Source organism: Micromys minutus (genome assembly GCF_963924665.1).
Source record: "Micromys minutus genome assembly, chromosome: 1".
NCBI lineage: Eukaryota > Metazoa > Chordata > Mammalia > Rodentia > Muridae > Micromys > Micromys minutus.
In genome coordinates this window covers 223,338,210-223,357,170 of record NC_137969.1, presented here as the reverse complement: position 1 = coordinate 223,357,170, position 18,961 = coordinate 223,338,210, and the positions used below count along the sequence as shown (strand labels likewise).

Sequence of the window (18,961 nt, the reverse complement as noted above, 5' to 3'; positions counted from 1 at the left end):
TCCTACATGAATTTGCTTTTGAAAGACCTCATTTTGATTTTCAATCTCTATGACTACAAGGGCTCTGAAAAACAAACAGATTGGCTGTAACATTTTACATCCAAATCAGCTGCAAATATCATAATTGTCAGCTTATAATGCAGGATTTGATGCATACTGTACACTAAAATTTTGACTGAGTCAGTTTCTCAATTAATCTGTGCCTTTTCTTCAATTAAAATAGAACAAACAGTTGATAAATCTGATATGTAGGCCACAAAATATTGAATTCTAGTTAAACTATCACTTGATAATATGAAGTTCTAACAATAGTTTCATTGAGTTATACTATATTAAGCTGCCAATGAGAACTTATATTGATTCAGATTAAATTGCAATATTAACTCTAAGCAGGCTATTTCTAATCCCGAGTTTTCTGACAGGTATGGATCACACTGCCTAGTTTTAGAAAACATTTTTCCTTTGTTTATATATCAATGAAATATTTTTAAAAACATATGGGAGACAGATATTTTCTAAAACTAAGACCAAACATTTGTAGTTTTACTATTTTTTTATTTCTATAATTTATTTCCCTATCTTTAAATATGCATAAAATTCTAGAGGGTACCAAGAGAATTCAAAATTCCATTCAACAGATATAACCTTGAACTCAGTGAACCAGTTAAGTGAAATAAACATATTTTCAATTGATAACTTTTTAAATTTATGTATTAGTGTAAAATATACAGAAGTTTAAATAGATAAACTTAAGTTTCTCTGTATTAATTGAAGATTAAGAAGAATTGAGAGTATTATCATTTATTTATCTGGTATCAGCACTAGGCCAAAGTAATATGATTGGTGGGTTAGGATGGACTGAAGACGCTATTCTATTTAAATCTTCATGTTTACATAGAGAAATTTAACTCTATTATTTCTCAAAAAGTTTTAAAGTTGCACAATAGAACTTTTCAATATCTGGTGTCTCAGTGCAATAATTTTATTCAATGTTATTTTTATAAATAATTTTGAGTTTATCATTTTTATGTTACCAATAAGTTGGATAAATGCGAATACTTGATGGCTTTTCTAATATTTCATTAAATTGAATTCATATAGATATAATGTATAATGAACTACTCTAGGTACTCATTTGAATTTTGGCAATTGTGTCTAAAAGTTCTGCATATACTTTCAACAAAACCTAGAATTAACATAAGTTCCTAAATTCGATTAAGAGAAATCTACAAAAAAAATTTTAGGAGACCACCAGAACAATTTTTATATAATTAAAAAATTAAAAACAAATAAAATACCTAGAGACTGGTAAAAACATGTTTATATATTAATTAGAATATGACTTAATCAAATTTTTGTAAGAGATATATCATAAAGTATCATGACAGAAAAATGTTCACAGTATTAAGTGTATAAAAAGTCATAGTTAATAACAGTTAACATATTTCAAACAATGTACTAAGAATTTTATAATAAGGTTTAAAGTTCATTTTTAAAACAACCAATGATACTAATACCTTAACATTCATTTTATATAGTATAAATGTTACAGAGATTAAGTAATTCCTGAAGACTACATACATGACTGTTAGAAAATTTTGCTAGAGGCTAGTTGTGTTATGTTATATCTACTACTAAGATACTAGGAAAGGTGCTGTGAGGTCAAGATTTTACCCATCAAAGGCTCCAGGGTATAAAAAGTACATTCTCCTTTGAATTTCTTTAATTTCAAAGTGATATGCAAGAATTGAAACTGGTCAACTGTCAGGTATGTCACACTCCAGAACTTGTGCTATTAATACCTGTACATTAAAAAATATTTAAGTTCACAGAAAGAAAACAAAATGACATATTGCTAACTTTAAAGTCTCTGTCTCTCTCTCTCTGAGAAAAAGTTTCTCTCTATAGCCTTGGGTGGGCTGGATCTTTCTATCTAGACCAGGGTAACCTTGAACTCAGAGATTTGACTGCCTCAGCCTGTGAATTCTGGGATTCACAGTTCTAGCAACAATATTTTTCTTATGAAGAAAATTTTATACAAATTATTTTTCTATGAATTTCACTTATTTTTTGAAGTAAACCTGCATATCATTTCTTTGTTACTTGCTTGTTTGTTTACAGGGATATTGTTAACATATAGGCTAGCAACTAGATGGCTGTAATTGGATTATATAGTTCAGGTTGGTCTGAAACTCAGAATACGCCTGTGTTTGTCTTCCAAATACTGGGATTTTAGATGTGGGCTACCATACATAGCTAAACTAAATGAGACAATGAAATCTATCCATCTATCTATCCATCTATCCTTCCATCCATCCATCCATCCATCCATCCATCCATCCATCCATCCATCCATCCATCCACCCACCCACCCACCCACCTACCTACCTACCTATTTAATATATCTTCCTAGGTGTCAAATCTGATTTGAAACTCAGGGTGGGAAGTTAGTTACTATGGAGAAGTCTTCAAGGGCTCAAGTTTTGGCTCAAGTTCTTTGTTTCAGATCCACCAGGTTGTAGACGCTTGTTACTATAAATGGCTTCCCCATTGCCATCTCAATGGACTTCTTCTCCTTATACTGTGAGTCAGAATAAATCCTTTGACAATTAAATGGATTCTGTCAGGTATTTGGTACTCAGGTTGGAAGGTCGCTGCTGTGATAAAATTGGCAATGTTGTTTATATGATTGTGGAAATTTGGCAGAAGATAGCATGGAAGTGGTTGAAATTGTGGGCTAGAGAGCTCTTGAATGTTGTAAGTAAACTTAATGGGCTATTCTGGTAGAAATGAGGAAGACCAGAATGCTGAAAAAAAATATGTACAGTGGAAACCAGGCTCATGGAGTCTCTTAGGGAAACAAAGACTCTATGGAAAATTGTGCTAGAGGCCATTTGATCTGGTACTATAGCAACAGGAAAGGTACCCTGCCTTTAAGACACAATCCATTAAAGGATCCAGGGTATAAATTCCTTACATGGACATGTCCTCATCATATGTTTAAAGCAACTTGGAAAGAGAAGCTTATCTGTGGCTGATGTCTGTATGTATTTGAACATGAAGCAGGAATATGCTCAAGTCGTCATGCCAGCGTCCACATGCTTGGATCCAGCCATATCTGAATGAATAAATCAGTTAGATGGAATAGACAAGAAATTACACATTTGGCCCAATAATTATGAGTTAAAATTATCAGCAAAAGAAGTTGTATAAATTAAGGGCCTATATAATATGCCTGTTGCACTATGTCAATCATTCTTTGACCCTAACATTTTAAATTAAATTTTCTTTAATTAAAAATGCTGTCTCTTTGAGACCTATGTTGCTTAGTCTTTTTCAATAGTATTTTTAGAAGGTTTCAGGAGAGAGGAGGGGGAGGGAAAGAGAGGCAGGATCAGGTGTGGGAGGAGACAGGGAAAAGTATAGAGGGTCAGGAATTTGAAATGAGGTGTGTAGCAGTGTGGGATGGGGGAACTAGGGGTTGCCACTAGAAAGTCCCAGATGTCAAGAAAGCAAGAGGACCCAATAGGGATATTAGCTAAAATATCCAACAAAGGGGAGAGAGAACCTGTAGAGACTATATCCAGAGGTTAGGCACAGTACCCAGTTGGAGGAATAGTGCAACCCACCCATCCCAAAAATATTAAACCAGAATTGCTCCTGTCTAAAGGAAATTTAGGGACAGAGTAGAGCAGAGACTGAGGGAAAGGCCAATCAGAGATTGCTCCACCCAGGGATCTATCCCATCTGTAGACACCAAGCCCAGAAACTATTGCTGGTGCCAAGAAGCACTTGTAGTTGTCCCGAGAGGCTCTGCCAGAGAATGACCAATACAATCAACATAGCCAACCATCCATCCATCTGAGCACAGGGACCCCAATGGAGGACTCTGGTAAAGGACTGAAGAAGGTGAAGGAGCTGAAGGAGTTCATAATCCCATAGGAGAAGTACAAAGTCAACTAACCAGTTTCCACCAGAGCTTCCAGGGACGAGACCATTAATTAACGAGTACACATGGGGGGGGTGGCATGGCTCCAGCTGAATATGTAGCAGATAATTGCCTTATCTATAATCAATGGGAGGGGGGACCCTTGGTCTTTGGAGGCTGGATTCCCTTAGGGAAATGCAAGGACTATGAGGCAAAAGTGGATGGGGCATAGAGCTCCCTTATAGAAACAGGGGAGAGTAGGGGGAGGGGGTTGGGGGGTTGTAGAAGAGAAACTAAGAAGGAAGATAACATTTGAAAAGTAAATAAATAAAATAGCCAATAAAAATGAATAAAAAATCATTTAAGAGGATGCTCCTTTGAGAATGGGATCACTTGAAAAAATGTTTTCTCCGGATTAGCTATACAGGTGCTCTGGGGTCATTGCTGCTGCTATCAGAGGCAGCTGGTTAATATAACCTTTTGTATTTTCAGTAGAACTTGACAGTGTTTATACAGTATGGGTTTTGCAGAGGTGAGGAATGTTTAAGGGTTATGGTTTTCCAGAATGTCGTTTCAACATCTCAAGAACAGGCTGGAAAGAGATGTGTAATACAGTCTAAGGCAAAGAGGCCCTGAGACACCATTGCTTGAAGCTGGTAATGTGAAGCCTAATACAGTGAGTTCCTTATTTCCAGTGATTCTGGGAACTGTCAGGTATTTTATCACAGTGAAAAGAAAATGAATGCAGTAGTAATAGCCAGACATGGAAGTATACATCATATAATTAAAACATTTAGGGGACTAAGGAAGGAGGATCTCAATTTGGAGCCCTGCCATGAATGCCTAAAAAGATCTTGTCAAAAATAAAACAAAGCTCAAAACAATTTAAAAAATACTCCTGAGCTGGAGAGATAGCTCAGTGGTTAAGAACACTGATTCCTCTTCCAGAGGCCCCGAGTTCAATTTCCAGGAACCACATGTGGCTCACGACCATCTGTAATGGAACCTGGTGCCCTCTTCTAGTGTGTGTCTGAAGACAGCTACAGTTTACTCATATAAAGAAAAAAAATCTTAAAATCACAATTAAATATGACCTGGCTCCCCTAAAGATAAAACAAGAAATTAAAACTAAAACAAAAAAATAGTCTGACAGCTGAGCTTGGAGCTGTACTCAGTATAACTGGTACTTAGCTTTGGTGACAATGTAGTTCTATGAACATTAGATAATTATAAGGAAATGGAAGGTACTGTGAAACTGACAATAACAATCACCAGAGAGAATATTTCATTTCATTATCATTACATATTAAGCACAGGTGACACTGGGATGAAGAAATAAATTAATGTAAAATTCTGTGAAGCAGATAAATGTATCAAAATATGTCTAATTGTCTAACATGTTAGAAAAAAAAATCTTTCAAATCTCACAATTCTGTTTTGCTATAAACAGTCAATAGCAAAAACAAACCAAAACACACAGCAACAAAAACTTGACAAAATGTATCATATTTTCTATATCCATTCCTTTGTTGAGGGACATCTGGGTTCTTTCCAGCTTCTGGCTGTTATAAATAAGGCTGATATGAACATGGTGGAGCATGTGTCCTTGTTACATGTTGGAGCATCTTTTGGAAATATGCCCAGGAGTGGTATAGTTGGGTCCTCAGGTAGCAAGCACTCTGTCCAATTTTCTGAGGAACCACCAGGCTGATTTCCAGAGTGGTTGTAGCAGCTTGCAATCCTACCAACAGTGGAGGAGCGTTCCTCTTTCTCCACATCCTCACCAGCATCTGATGTCACCTGAGTTTTTGATCTTCAGCCATTCTCACTGGTGTGAGGTAGAATCTCAGGGTTGTTTTGATTTGCATTTCCCTGTTGACTAAGGATGCTGAAAATTTCTTTAGGTGCTTCTCAGCCATTCAATAATCTTCAGTTGTAAATTTTTTGTTTAGCTCTGTACCCCATTTTTTAGTAGGGCTATTTGATTCTCTGAAGTCTAACTCTTTGAGTTCTTTGTATATAGTGGATATTAGCCCTCTATTAGATGTAGGATTGATAAAGATCTTTTTTCAATCTGTTGGTTGTTGTTTTGTCCAATTGACAGTGTCCTTTGTGTTAAAGAAGCTTTGCAATTTCATGAGGTCCCATTTGTCTATTCTTGATCTTAGAGCATAAGTCATTGGTGTTTTGTTCAGGTAATTTTCCCTGTGCCCATGTGTTCAAGGCTCTTCCCCACTTTCTCTTCCATTAGTTTTGGGTTTTATGTGGAGGTCATTGATCCACTTGGACTTGAGCTTTGTACAAGGTGACAAGAATAGCTTGATTTGCATTCTTTTACATGCTGATAGACAGGGAGATTGGAGGGAGTGAGTGGGTGGGGAACACTCTCATAGAGGCAGGGGGAGGGGGGATGAGATGGGGAGATTCCAGAGAGAAAACCAAGAAAAGGGATAACATTTGAAATGTAAGTAAAGAAACAAACAAACAGCTCTTTACAGCCTAAGTTATTTAAAGCTAATTGTTCATATGAAAACTAACCAAAACACTCTCTGGTTACTACCAGTGAGAAGAACACACAGAAACACACATCACAATGGGATTTGTGTAGTGTATATATTAAAGTACTTCTCTATCAGTTAAAAAAAAACTTGAAAAAAAAATAAAACAAAACAAAAAGAACCCTGCCTATGTCTATATAAAGATGGAAAAGTTAGATAGCAAGGAACTAGAAAAGAAACTGGTAACATATATATAGGTGTGTGTGTGTGTGTGTGTGTGTGTGTGTGTGTGTGTGTGTAGCTGCAGAGATGGTGCAGTAATTAAGAGCACTTGCTACTTTTCTAGAGGACCTAGGTTTGGTTCCCAGCACCAATGTGGTAACTCTTAAATCTCCATGACTCCAATTCCAAGGAATATGAGTTACTTTTCTGACCCCCTTGTGCACTAAGAAACAGATATGGTGCACAAACATACATGTAGGCAAAATATGTACACATATGAATTACAAATAAGACTTAAAAATATCTATAGAAATTAGGGATTTGATAAGAATTACCAAAACAGTCTGGAGTGCTGAAAGAAAGTCATCTGAACACTGATACGCATCTGTGGGAGTCTAGCAATATCAGTATGATTTATTTTAGGAAATAATGAAATTTTGTATTTTCTTATTTGAAGCTTCTCAATTTTTTTTCTTTCCATTCTGCTTCTCTACTTCTCACATCTAGTTCTTTCCAATTTGTAGTAATAGGGAAGGAACCCAGTCCTGTGCTTGCTAGCTAAGTGTTCAATAACAGAGCTATATATTTCCCAGCCTTAAAATCATCCAAAATTTAAATGTTCCAAACTAAAAGAAACCATCCTCAGTTAATCCACACTAATATCATTTACCAATGTTAAGTTATTACTTAAAGAAGAGTTTGGCAAATGCCAATGGTTTTCAGGGTATCTTGGGAAGCACTGGCTTTTACCCAAAAGCAGCAGCAGTATCACACTAAAAGTAAAGTAAGTGCTGTTTGAAAATTATTATTTTGGGCCTTCTATCTTTCAAAGTCTTTATGAAGTCTGCTCATTTTGAATCAGAGAGAAGAAAATGTTACTGGTTTGAAATTCAGAGTCAGGATGAATTATTTGTACAGAGAAAAGTACTAATAGTCAACTACCAAAAAAAAAAAAAGATTAGACTTCTTTGGTTGAGGATACTACCTTAATATTGTCTTTATAAAAATATGTAAGAAATAACACTCACCATACATCATTTTAGCATAGAACATTTTCTAAAATACACCAGTTTAGATTATATCATTGATACTACGAGCATGTATCCATGGAGGGTTCCTGAAATCCTTTTAGTAGTTCACAAGGCCAATTTTACTAGCAATATTCAAACATTCGCTGCCTTCCTTTCTACACTGACATTTTCATTAAGGCCACAAAAGCAATGTTGAGTTTATACTTAACAGTATAAACTACAAAAGTTAATCCAAATAGGATAGTCACTAAATATTATTTCCTGATATGTACAGCTTTTTAAAAATCTAGTTTCCCTTAATACTGTCTGTCCTCAATCAAACAGTCAATAGTAATTTAACAAATTAAGGCTTCGTTCTTGATTCTGATAAAATGGGTGATATGAATTACATACTTTTGTTATATATATATATGCTAATGTCTCAAAAACAAAACAAAACAAGAAACAAAATTCCAACTACCTCATTTTTACAGAGAACTTAATTCTTACTTGAAAGAATCAAGGAGCAATTGAGAAAGTAAAATTATTTAGAGTTAAAAATTTAATAGATAATTTTTACAATAAATATTATCTAAGGAGAGCTGAAACATTTACTGCATCCCCCCTTTTTTTGTGCCAAATACTTGTTCCTCAGCAGAAATCAGAACATCAAAAAATGTATTTTTGACACTATAAGGTAGAAGCCTTCAAATACTTGGAGTTTTAGGATTAGCTGAGAAGCCATTTTAATAACGATGATTTCTTGATGAGATAAACTCTGTCAACACTGAAAATGATGTATTCTGAAATATCCAAATGACAAATGCACATGTTCCCAAATTATTCCTGGAGAAAAGATTTATTCAAATTGTGAGACACCCAAATTATAAGAGTATAAAATAGTAACAAATAGGGTTTTAGGTTTTTACATTTCAAGAAACCTTTAAAAAACTATATACATAATATCCTGTATCTGTATATTACATAATTATAGGATATATATTAGAAAAAGTTGTTAATTTTTTTGATTTTTTGTTGATTTTTGTTTTATTAGAATTTCTTTTAGAAACATCTAATATCATATATATATAACAACCAGAGAAAGGCTTGCAATTCTTTCTACTTGAAATTTATTAAGTAAAATTTTCACCCTTTAAACAAAACCATATATTTTTGGTACAGTAGTTAAAATCCACAATTATTACATATACTAATATTGTACTTATTTTTCTAACCATATTTGTTCCTTCATAGTCTTGAATTAAATTAACATCATGGTAGATTAAATTTACTGTAAGGATTCAAGTATTCTATTAAGTCAGCAATCTACAGTAATTAAAAAATGTAAACAATGACAAACTTTTCATCATGAATTGGTTGTGGAAAAGTTCTTCATAAAAATAAGATTTACCTGAACATATATAAGTTTATTTCGATTTTAAAGTCACCAAACAAAAAAGTATATAAAAATGTCTCAGTTTTAATTTCTAGTACAGTAAGTATTGTTAGACACAACCTACATTAGCAAATTTATTTGTAAATTTCACTAATTTTAAAGAATAGCTTGAGGTCAATCGGGTTAGAGAATTGCCACATTAGGGCAGTCTGCAAGAATAATCTTTAATAACTCCCAAGTGGGTAGAAAACTATACACCGAAAAACTTTTCATGTTGTTAGATACTATATTTAAAATATAATTAACTTAATGGTTTCCATTCTTTATGTTGTTTATTAATTCTATATGTAAATCCCCAAATTTCCACATCATTAATGGTTAAACAAATACTAATATATTAAGGCTAAAATATTTTAAAACAAAAGCAAATAAAACTGATGCTTCAGAAAAATTTCTGATTTGTTTAGGCTTTTAAAATAATACAAATTACAATTTATTATTATAAAGCATGAGTCAGTCTTAATTTAAAGTAACATGAGAACAAGTAAATAAATTTTTTTGATTCTTAATTTTGTTAGTTGACTAGCTGATCACATAATTAAAAATAGTGACAATATAAAAGAATTAAAAAATAACATTACTAGCAAAAAATTTCACAATGAATATATGGTATTAGAGAAAAACTTTAATTTCCATAGGATAACAAGAAAAAAATCACATTTTCTCAGACTCATATATTGAAGGCCCCGAGTAATAAAAATTATATTTATTCATAATTTTGGAGGGTATATAGGTATGTGCTATATATTCTCTCTCTGTGTGTGTGTGTACACGTACATATAGGTACATGTGTTTTTTAAGTGTATAGAGCTCGAAGTTGATATCAGATGTCTTTGATCAAATTTTACATCATATATAGAGAGGTACACTTTAACTCACTGGTCACTGATTCAGCTAGTCTGTCCTGACAGCCTACTCTGGAGATGCCTGTGTCTGTTTCCTCTATGGTGGGATTACGGTAGGGCTGACATATACCCGCTGGGTTTTTATGTGGATGATAGGAATCAAAACTTTGGTTCTAATGATTAAAATAGCACTTTAGACACTGAGCTATTTCCCTAGCTTGACAAAGATTATTTTGCTTAGAACAACAAACAAACAAACAAACAAACCAACCAATCAACCAACCAACTAACCCTTAAAAGAAGTCCTTCTGGGCATATACCCCAGAGAGACTTTAATACACAACAAAGATATATGCACCACAATGTTCATAGCAGCTCTATTTATAATAGCCAGAAGCTGGAAAGAACCCAGATGTCCTTCAGAAGATGAATGGATACAAAAATTGTGGTACATTTACACAATGGAATACTACTCAGCCACCAGAAACAATGACTTAACCAAATTCTTAAGAAAATAGCTGCATCTAGAGAATATCATCCTGAGTGAGATAACCCAGTCACAAAAGAACAGACATAATATGCAGTCACTGATAGTGGGATGCTAACCCCAGAGGCTCGCACTGCCCCAGAAACAACTCACAAACTGTATGAAGTCCAAGAAATAAAGAAAACAAAACAAAAAAAAATCTTTACACAACAAGAAAACTTTGACTATTTTCATGTTACATTTTGTTTTACATGTACTTTATGCTCATTGTAACTATTAAGTTTTCAATGCATACTATCAAACCTTTAAAAAAATCAAGTACTGACTAAAAATATATATTCATATAGTTTTATGTAAAAATTATCTTAAAATCTGAAAAAAAAGTACTGACAAAAATGTATTGTATAATTTTATGCAAAAATGCTTAAAATCTGTACATTTATCTTTGTTTTGTAAAATAAAGTTGTAAAAAAATCAAGTACTGACAAAAATGTATTTATATACTTTTATGCAAAAATTCTTTTAAAATCTATACATTAATCTTTGTTTTTTAAAATAAAGTTGTTCAATTGGAAAAAAAAGAAAAAAAGAAAAAAAGAAAAAAAAAAGAAGTCCTATATCTGCATGTTGTTTGAATACAAGATTAGACATTATTATATTAAGAGAACATGGCTTTCATGATAATATTTCAATTATATTCTTTTAAACAACTACATAAATTTTATTCAATTAGATATCAATAGTATTAACATTTTTTCTAAGCATAACAAAACAATTTTCTGGTAACCTTAGGTACAGATTCCTTTCCCTTTGACCATCATAAAATTTTTTTCGAATTTTATAGCACAAGGAAACATGGTGGCTACAATCTACATTACCTTGTAAAAAGGTTAAAGGTCAGATGCTTGAAAAATATGAAATATCAGTCTTTACAATATTCTCCATTTTAACAATTTTTAAAAAGAATCATGAATGCATTAAGATTTTCCTTCTCATTTAGTCTTGTCATTATTTTATATTTCAAGCTTTTTCTTTTTTCCTTTTTTTTTTTGTTTCTACAGATTTTGCTGTTTGTCATAACTGAAAATGAGCACTGAGCTAAGTCGTTAACCACGTTAATTAAAAAGACCATCAACATGGAACTTGGGCTCTCTATACACTGTATACATTTCTTTAGAATCAACTTACCATTTCATTTCTTTGGCTTATGCACTATTTTATTCATGGGCAATAAAAGACAAAAGACCCACATTTGTTCTTAAGAATTTCTGTACTCCACAAAGCAAAAGGAGTGGCATTCAGTCCAGTAAGAATTCATTATAAGAAACTATCTAACACAACAAAAATTTTCCTGATGAAAATACTACATGATTTCACCAAATAAATATTGCTAAAGGAAATTTCATTCTATGATCACTGTTACATTTTAATATTTTACTGTCATCATTAGACTGAGAAGAACACACAACTACAACAAAACCAACATAGCATATTTTACAGAGAATTTCTTCTTTTCATAGGTGGAAAAATCCTAGAGGATCAAAACAAAAGCAAAGATATGCAACAAACACATATACATGCGCGCTCGCGTGCGCGCGCGCACACACACACACACACACACACACACACACAAACATAATAATGTTATTACCTAGTGAAATCACTGCTCATTTGTACATGATCAGAAAGAGTTTCATTTTAAGTATTATTCAGTATTAAAATTTAAAGAAACAACTAAAATGCTCCAAAAAATCATTAAATTTGATTCATTGCCACTTGTTTTTTTTTTCTTTTCTTTTCTTTTTAGATGGTCTTGCTATGTAGCTTAAGCTAGTCTTGAAGAAAAGCCCCTCATGCTTCTTCAGTTAGGATTACAGAAGTGTGCTACCATGGCTTTTTATTTTGTGTTTATTCAGTGCTGGGGGTGACCTCAAGTCCTTGAACATGTTTTTCAAACTTTCTATTATTAAGCTACATCCTAAATCTTTTATTTAAGTTTTTACAAGCACTTGAATAAATCTAAAAAATAATTATCCAAATATTATGCATTCTGTCGATGAATCATAACATTTAATTGTACTTTATTATAACTTGCAGTAGCATATTTGGCTTTCAAAATTGGTAAATACTACTGGGTCAGTCCTCCTTTCATACAACTTGGTAAAGATAATCTCAAATAGACAGAAAACTCAAAAATTTTTCATGTCTTGACTACTGTAGTGAGGTTTTTAAGTACAGAAGCAAGCATTGGAATCTGTATCTTCTATTACTAGGCCAAAAGCTGTTTCTAAAACTGATCATTCAAGATTATATGGTATTTCAAATACAAAGAAAACTCATTTTCACATATATTTCTATACATGACATACTTTATGCTTAATCTGAAACATAAAGGTCATTATATAGGGCTGACTAATACATAAATTAAAAATATTATAACTAAAATGCAGTAATTATAGAAATGGGAAATTTAAGATGTACTTTCAAATCTGCATAGAACAATACTCATTGCATGCTTCACAAATACCTCAGACGGAACACTTTAAAATCAAATGTAATATCTTTCTTTAGAAAACCTTGAAAAATTAGTTATATTTTATATCCTAAAACAGTTAATACTATTATCTTAGAAACTTGAGAATCATTCTTTATTATCTTCCTTTCTGCTCTTAACTGTATGATGCTGAATTAAAATAAATGCTTCCTTCAGCTAGAGATAAGTGGTATTATCTATGTATGGTCTTGAACTATAACTCCGGGGGAGATAGAATGTAAGTCGAGAATTCGTGCTTTAAAAAATTCAACATATTTGAAATCAGATGCTGATCACTGAATTAAAAAAACTCATATAATAATGAAAGCATTTACAAAAAAATTATAAATAAGTAACAAGTAATAATTATTGATGAATATGACTTTAGAATGTCTACTCAGATGAAAATTAATGTTTTACTTTCATTCTTCATATCCCAGTTGAAATATTAATCTTAAAGAATATCTTACAATCTTTTCTTTTTAAATATTAATTTTCAAAATAGTTTATTATTAGTATTTTAACCCCACATTTAAATTTTACTTCAAAAATTAAGCAAGATCAAAATGTTATTTTCTGATTTCTCTCCTTCCTTCTTTCCTTCCCCTGCCTTCATTCTTGCTTTTTGAGACATGTTCTTACTTTGTCTCCCAGGCTGTCCTCACTTACTATCTAGCCCAAACTGCCTTATCTCTTGAGTGCTGAAATTACAAGCAAATATATTGGCTTAGCTAATAATTATAACTTTCAGGCATATATTCTTGTACCAGTAAAATTTTATAAAAATAACTCTTTTAGATAGGAAAAATTATCTGAATTTACGGTCAGTTTGTACATGTAAATATCAATTAGTAACAATATCAAAAGAAGCTACTTGTTCAATTAAAGTCTTTACATAGGCACAATAATTTAATAAATATTAAAACACTTTCATTTTGGAATTTTGCTTTGAAGAAATTATAAGTACAAATGATTCTTAAAATTATATTTATTATCCTCTTTGTAATATAGAAAGAGTGTTTTGAGAGTTAAAAACAATTTCATGTAACTATATTTAGCTTAAACCTTTTTTCAAATATATCTGTAATAAAGCATTTTTATAAAAAGGAGAATTATACTATATCTTCAGTAGTTTCTTTTTTTAATTTTCAGCTACTAGGTCTTAATATATGGTAGATTAAAACATAGTGAGCCTAAATTTTAGTTTTAAATATTTTGTGAACTATTTAGAGCTTTTAGTTTCTATAACCAGAACTTAATGCAATTTAAATTATACATTACTTTACTTAAAGTAAAATTATTTTATGCAATGTAGATCTTCATGTTTTCATTTAGTTTAAAATGTGGCTGGTACTCAAGTACCACAAATATTTTATGATACAATGTTTTTATAGTTTTTCTTTTTTGAAGCTTTATAACATCAATTTTTAAGTGATAAAATTATTACTTATATTGAGATCTATCTAAACACAATGATATACAAATATAGCAAGAGTATCATCATGAAGATTTCCTGAATATTCTATTATCTGTCATATAATGTAAAACAAACTAAATTATAACATCAAATATTTTAAGATAATTTCTAGTGAAATGGAATTATAACTCACAAAACTATAGAAAACTTGGCATTAAAAGAGACAGCTATCCTTTCTTTTAAATATGGTGATGAAGAAAAAGGTCATTTTGAAATATCAGGTTTTTAGAATAAATTTAGCATATAACTTGGTAACAAATACAATGTCTCATTAAATACAAAAGAAACCTTTTGATAACAATATTGGTCACCTCATAAGGGGAACTTGAGAGAACAAGTGAGTGATTTATCCACAAAGGAGATATTCAAGAAGGTAGGTAGAATGGTATGAAAGCTTGCTCATTACTTTACCATACACACAAAACATGAAGCTGTAAATAGTATCTAATGTCTCGGCCACCACAATTCAGAAACAGTGTAAAAACTCAAAACTAAGAAAATCCCACCCTTCCCCAAAGGTTGGCATTAAAACTTTCTTTCTAACAAATTTAGTTTTGTTTCCAAATAATAGGCAGCAACATTCCAAGTTGAGTCTGTTCAAAAAAAAAAAAAAAAAAAAAAAAAAAAACCAATTTGGAATGATAGTAGAGCAGGTAGGTACCCTAGCCTGGAGTTAAAAAAACATTTCCTCTATAGTATCTTGTTAATATTGCTGATTTCTGGCTCCAAACATATTTATTCTCAGAATAATTTTTTACAACTACATTGATAAGTTTCCTAAAAACAACAGGTCTACTAGAAAGAACAGAAGTTATAGAAAGTGCTATCATTACCCGTGATACAAAAGCAGGCATATTGTATACTAAATGTCTACTGTTCTAATAGGATAATCTATGACAATGGGTGGTGTGAATTCATTCATTTTTACCAGTATTTTGCATGCAATCCAACTTTGACAAGCAGGGGAAACACTTGTTAGTTTTCTCAGAATTCAAAATAGAGAAACATAAGACTATACTTACTTTTGGTGTTGGACAAGAAGCTGTAGAGAGGCGAGATGTAGCCTGAGCACGTGGCGATTCTGAAGGAGTAGTGCTAAGAGAGGCTGTGTCTCGTGGGAGCACCTGAACACCACGAGAAATGATGGAGTCTGGAATCTAAACAAGAATGACGATTGTTTAACGCTATGAAAATGCCAAGAGCAATCAGTACTCACATGCTTTTGTTTTTGATTTGGTCATTCTTTGTTGTTGAGCTCTCATTGGTGTCGCTTATTATATACAAACAGATATAATATTTGATTTACACATTTTTACATTTATATTTTTTCTGGCAAATAAAATGTGAAGCAATTTAGTGAGAAGTATTCTAGAAATGTAGTTATGAGGAAACATATGCCACACAATAATTAGCTTTACCATTTAATAGTCTGAATTCTTAAGCAAGAAACTCCTAGATATTTACTATTTCATTTCCCAGCATTTCATTCTCTCTGTTTCTCGCTGGCCTTTATGGACATTATCAAATAGCTATCTTGTATTCTTGGATTTCCAGTTGGGTTCTAGATGTCAAGGCCTGGCATGAGACCAAGGGTTAGAAGAGAATAGGTTTTGTACTTTATTTTTTTCTTGCTTCATCTCTAGCAGTTCAAAGGTTAGATGTGTTTCTCAACTGCAGACCATGATTCTGTTAATGCATATACGGCCTTTTCTACGTATGGTAATGGATTCCCTAGATTTCTCAGGATCCCTTTTGACACAATTTAAATAGGAACAGTGGGGTTTTTGATTACTAATTCCACAGGAATATACATTGCCTTTCTGCTTTTTCTAAATCCAGTCCAAATATATTTGCCTTTATTAAAAACAAATTACTTAAGTGTACAATCTTACTTCTGTTATGACTGAAGAATCTATCATTTCAGCAACATATTCTTTATCTTAAAAATGAGGATAATTACAGCATCTGGCTTCTTGGATTATTTTAATGATTAAGTAAGGTAATGTACACAAATTACTTAGCAGTTTGAAATAGTAAATATTTAACAAGTGTTGGCTATTAGGTTATATCTATGGTAAAGCCTGATATGGCTGAATACCACCATTCCAAAAATATAAACAAAATAAGAAATAATGTACACAGACTTAAATATAAATATTTATGTTATCAAATATATTACTTTAGACTTATGAATAATTTAGTTATTTTGTGCTCCAGTATTGGACACAGATTGCCAGTTTAAAACTGTGAACTTAAGGATGCAAATACCTAGAAAAAACTACCTGGGATCTTGAGAGGCTACATCAGGTTGTGAATCAGGCAGACAATTTTCACTTTCTTTCCTGCCTACTATTGAATTATCTCTAGTCTTCCCTGAGCCCTCAGCAGCTGGCTTTCAGGTGCCCCTCCTCTCACCATACCTCTATTGCCTTGGGACCCCTGCTGCTCAGAAGAGATTCAGCTTAGCTGAATCTTTCCTATGTATTCTCTTAATCATCTCTTCTAGGCCATCAGCTTCTGACACGTAGAAATACTCTCAGAGGGACATATGGTAGCAACACCTGGCTGGGACTCAGGTAGGACATCCTCACTATTTTCCTAGTCTTCAATTATAATGTCTCTACCATAATCTCTCCTTATTTATCCTGTAGCAGATGACTTGCAAGTGTCCTTCCTACCATATCAACACCATTCACTAGAAATTCCAACTCTTGGTAAAGACTCAGGACTTACCTAGTTATTCCATCCCTATTTTTTCAGAAACACCCATCATACTACTGAAATGTACTTGCAGGAGCATCTACTCTCACCCCACCTCTAACTCCTTGGAGGTAACAGCCACTTGGTGTCAACAGAATTCCTTTACCTCTTTTCTACACTCTCAGCATTTTCTCCGAGAACATCTCCATTTCTCTCGGCCACCCACCAACTTGAATAGGCATCATGGGCACATGTGTAAGATCCTGAGAGAACAACAACAACTAAAGCACAGAACACCCATGCTATAGAGACAAGAGCAGATGTCAATGTCTAGAAACACCTCAATCATCATCATTCCAGATACCTAGACGCCAGTTCAAAAGTGCACTGAACAGACAAGACATTATACTGGTCAGAAACTAGTAACCCTAGTAGTGTAGGCCAGGAGATATTCATAGGGCTGAATCATAAGACAAGGACTTCAAATCAGCAAATATGAATACAGTTAAGGACCTTAGAGAAGAAATGAACAAAACCTTTAAAAAAGTCTGTGAAAATACAAAAAAGCAGTGGAAAAAAAGTTTAAAAAGGTAGAAATAAAATCATTAATGAAAACCTAAACTGCAAATAGTAGAAAATGAACAATTTCGGAAGATTAAAAAAAAAAAAAAAAAGCCTCAGAGGTAAATCTGGCCAACAGAATCTAAGATATGGAAGAGAGCATTTCACCCATTGAAGAAAAGGTAGAAGAAATAAATGTCAGTCAAAGAAAATATTAAATTAAAAAAAAATCCAGGCACAAAACATTCAGGAAATCTGGGACACTATAATAACACCAAATCTAAGAATAAAAGAAACAAGGACATAAAAATCCAGGTTAAAGAACACAGAAAATATTTTCAATAAAAATCATATAAGAAAATCTTCATAATGTAAAGAGGTGCTTTTCAAGGTAAAAACACCAAATAAAGAGTACCAGGAAAGGGATTCCCCATGGCACATACTAATGCTAATGCTAATACTAATAAGAAATAAGTAACAAAGAAAGAATATTAAAAGTTGCAAGGGGAAAAGGAACTAAAAAGCATACCCAATAGAATAGCATCTCTTTTCTTAATGGAAAATCTCACACTCTGAGAGATTACAGATGCCAATGCAGAATACTATACACAGCAAAACTATCAACCAGAACAGACACAGCAGGACCAGGGCACATATGAACTCACCGAGACCTGATAGGACCCAGCATGGAAAGGGGAAGAGGACACAGTCCACATCCCTAACTCAAAACCATCTCTAATTGATACCGACTTGCAAATTTGTTTTCTCCAATTGAATCTAACTAGTTATATAAACGGCCTTTAAGAGCAGGCCCCATGCCCAAAAATAGATGGTCAACACAAAGTAAACTCCATGGTATTTTTGGAGGTACTTTTCTAATACTTTGTCAGCAACCACCACCCCCACCCTTACAGATCCTCTGCTTATATGTTATCCTTCCCGACTTTGTGTTTCTATGGGATTTTTGTGTATGTGTCTGCAACTGCATGTACTTCTTGAACTTTTTGTTGTTGTTCTTTTCCTTCTGTTTCCTTGTTTTGCTCTATTCTGGTTCGTTTTATTTTGTCTACTTTTATTATATTATTGTTTTTGATGCCTGTTTGTATTCCGTATGACAAAGAAAAAAACCCATAAAAACATGTTTTGCCTACCTCATTTTCACTTTCTATTCAAGTTTTCAACAGAAACTATTCTTTAACCCACATCCCTCTATCTAAATTATATGGAACTTATTCCCTCATAAC

At 32.7% G+C, this 18,961-nt stretch overlaps 1 protein-coding gene across 8 annotated transcripts in view; it reads right to left on the bottom strand.

Annotated features, from left to right (window-relative positions):
- Positions 1 to 18,961, bottom strand: part of GPHN (gephyrin) — a 448,543-nt gene that overhangs the window by 175,460 nt on the left and 254,122 nt on the right. For all 8 annotated transcript variants that reach the window (XM_080942493.1, XM_080942494.1, XM_080942495.1 and 5 more), the window contains one exon: positions 15,479 to 15,613. In XM_080942493.1, the coding sequence (XP_080798619.1) occupies positions 15,479 to 15,613 (135 nt within the window). The remainder of the gene's footprint in view (positions 1 to 15,478; positions 15,614 to 18,961) is intronic.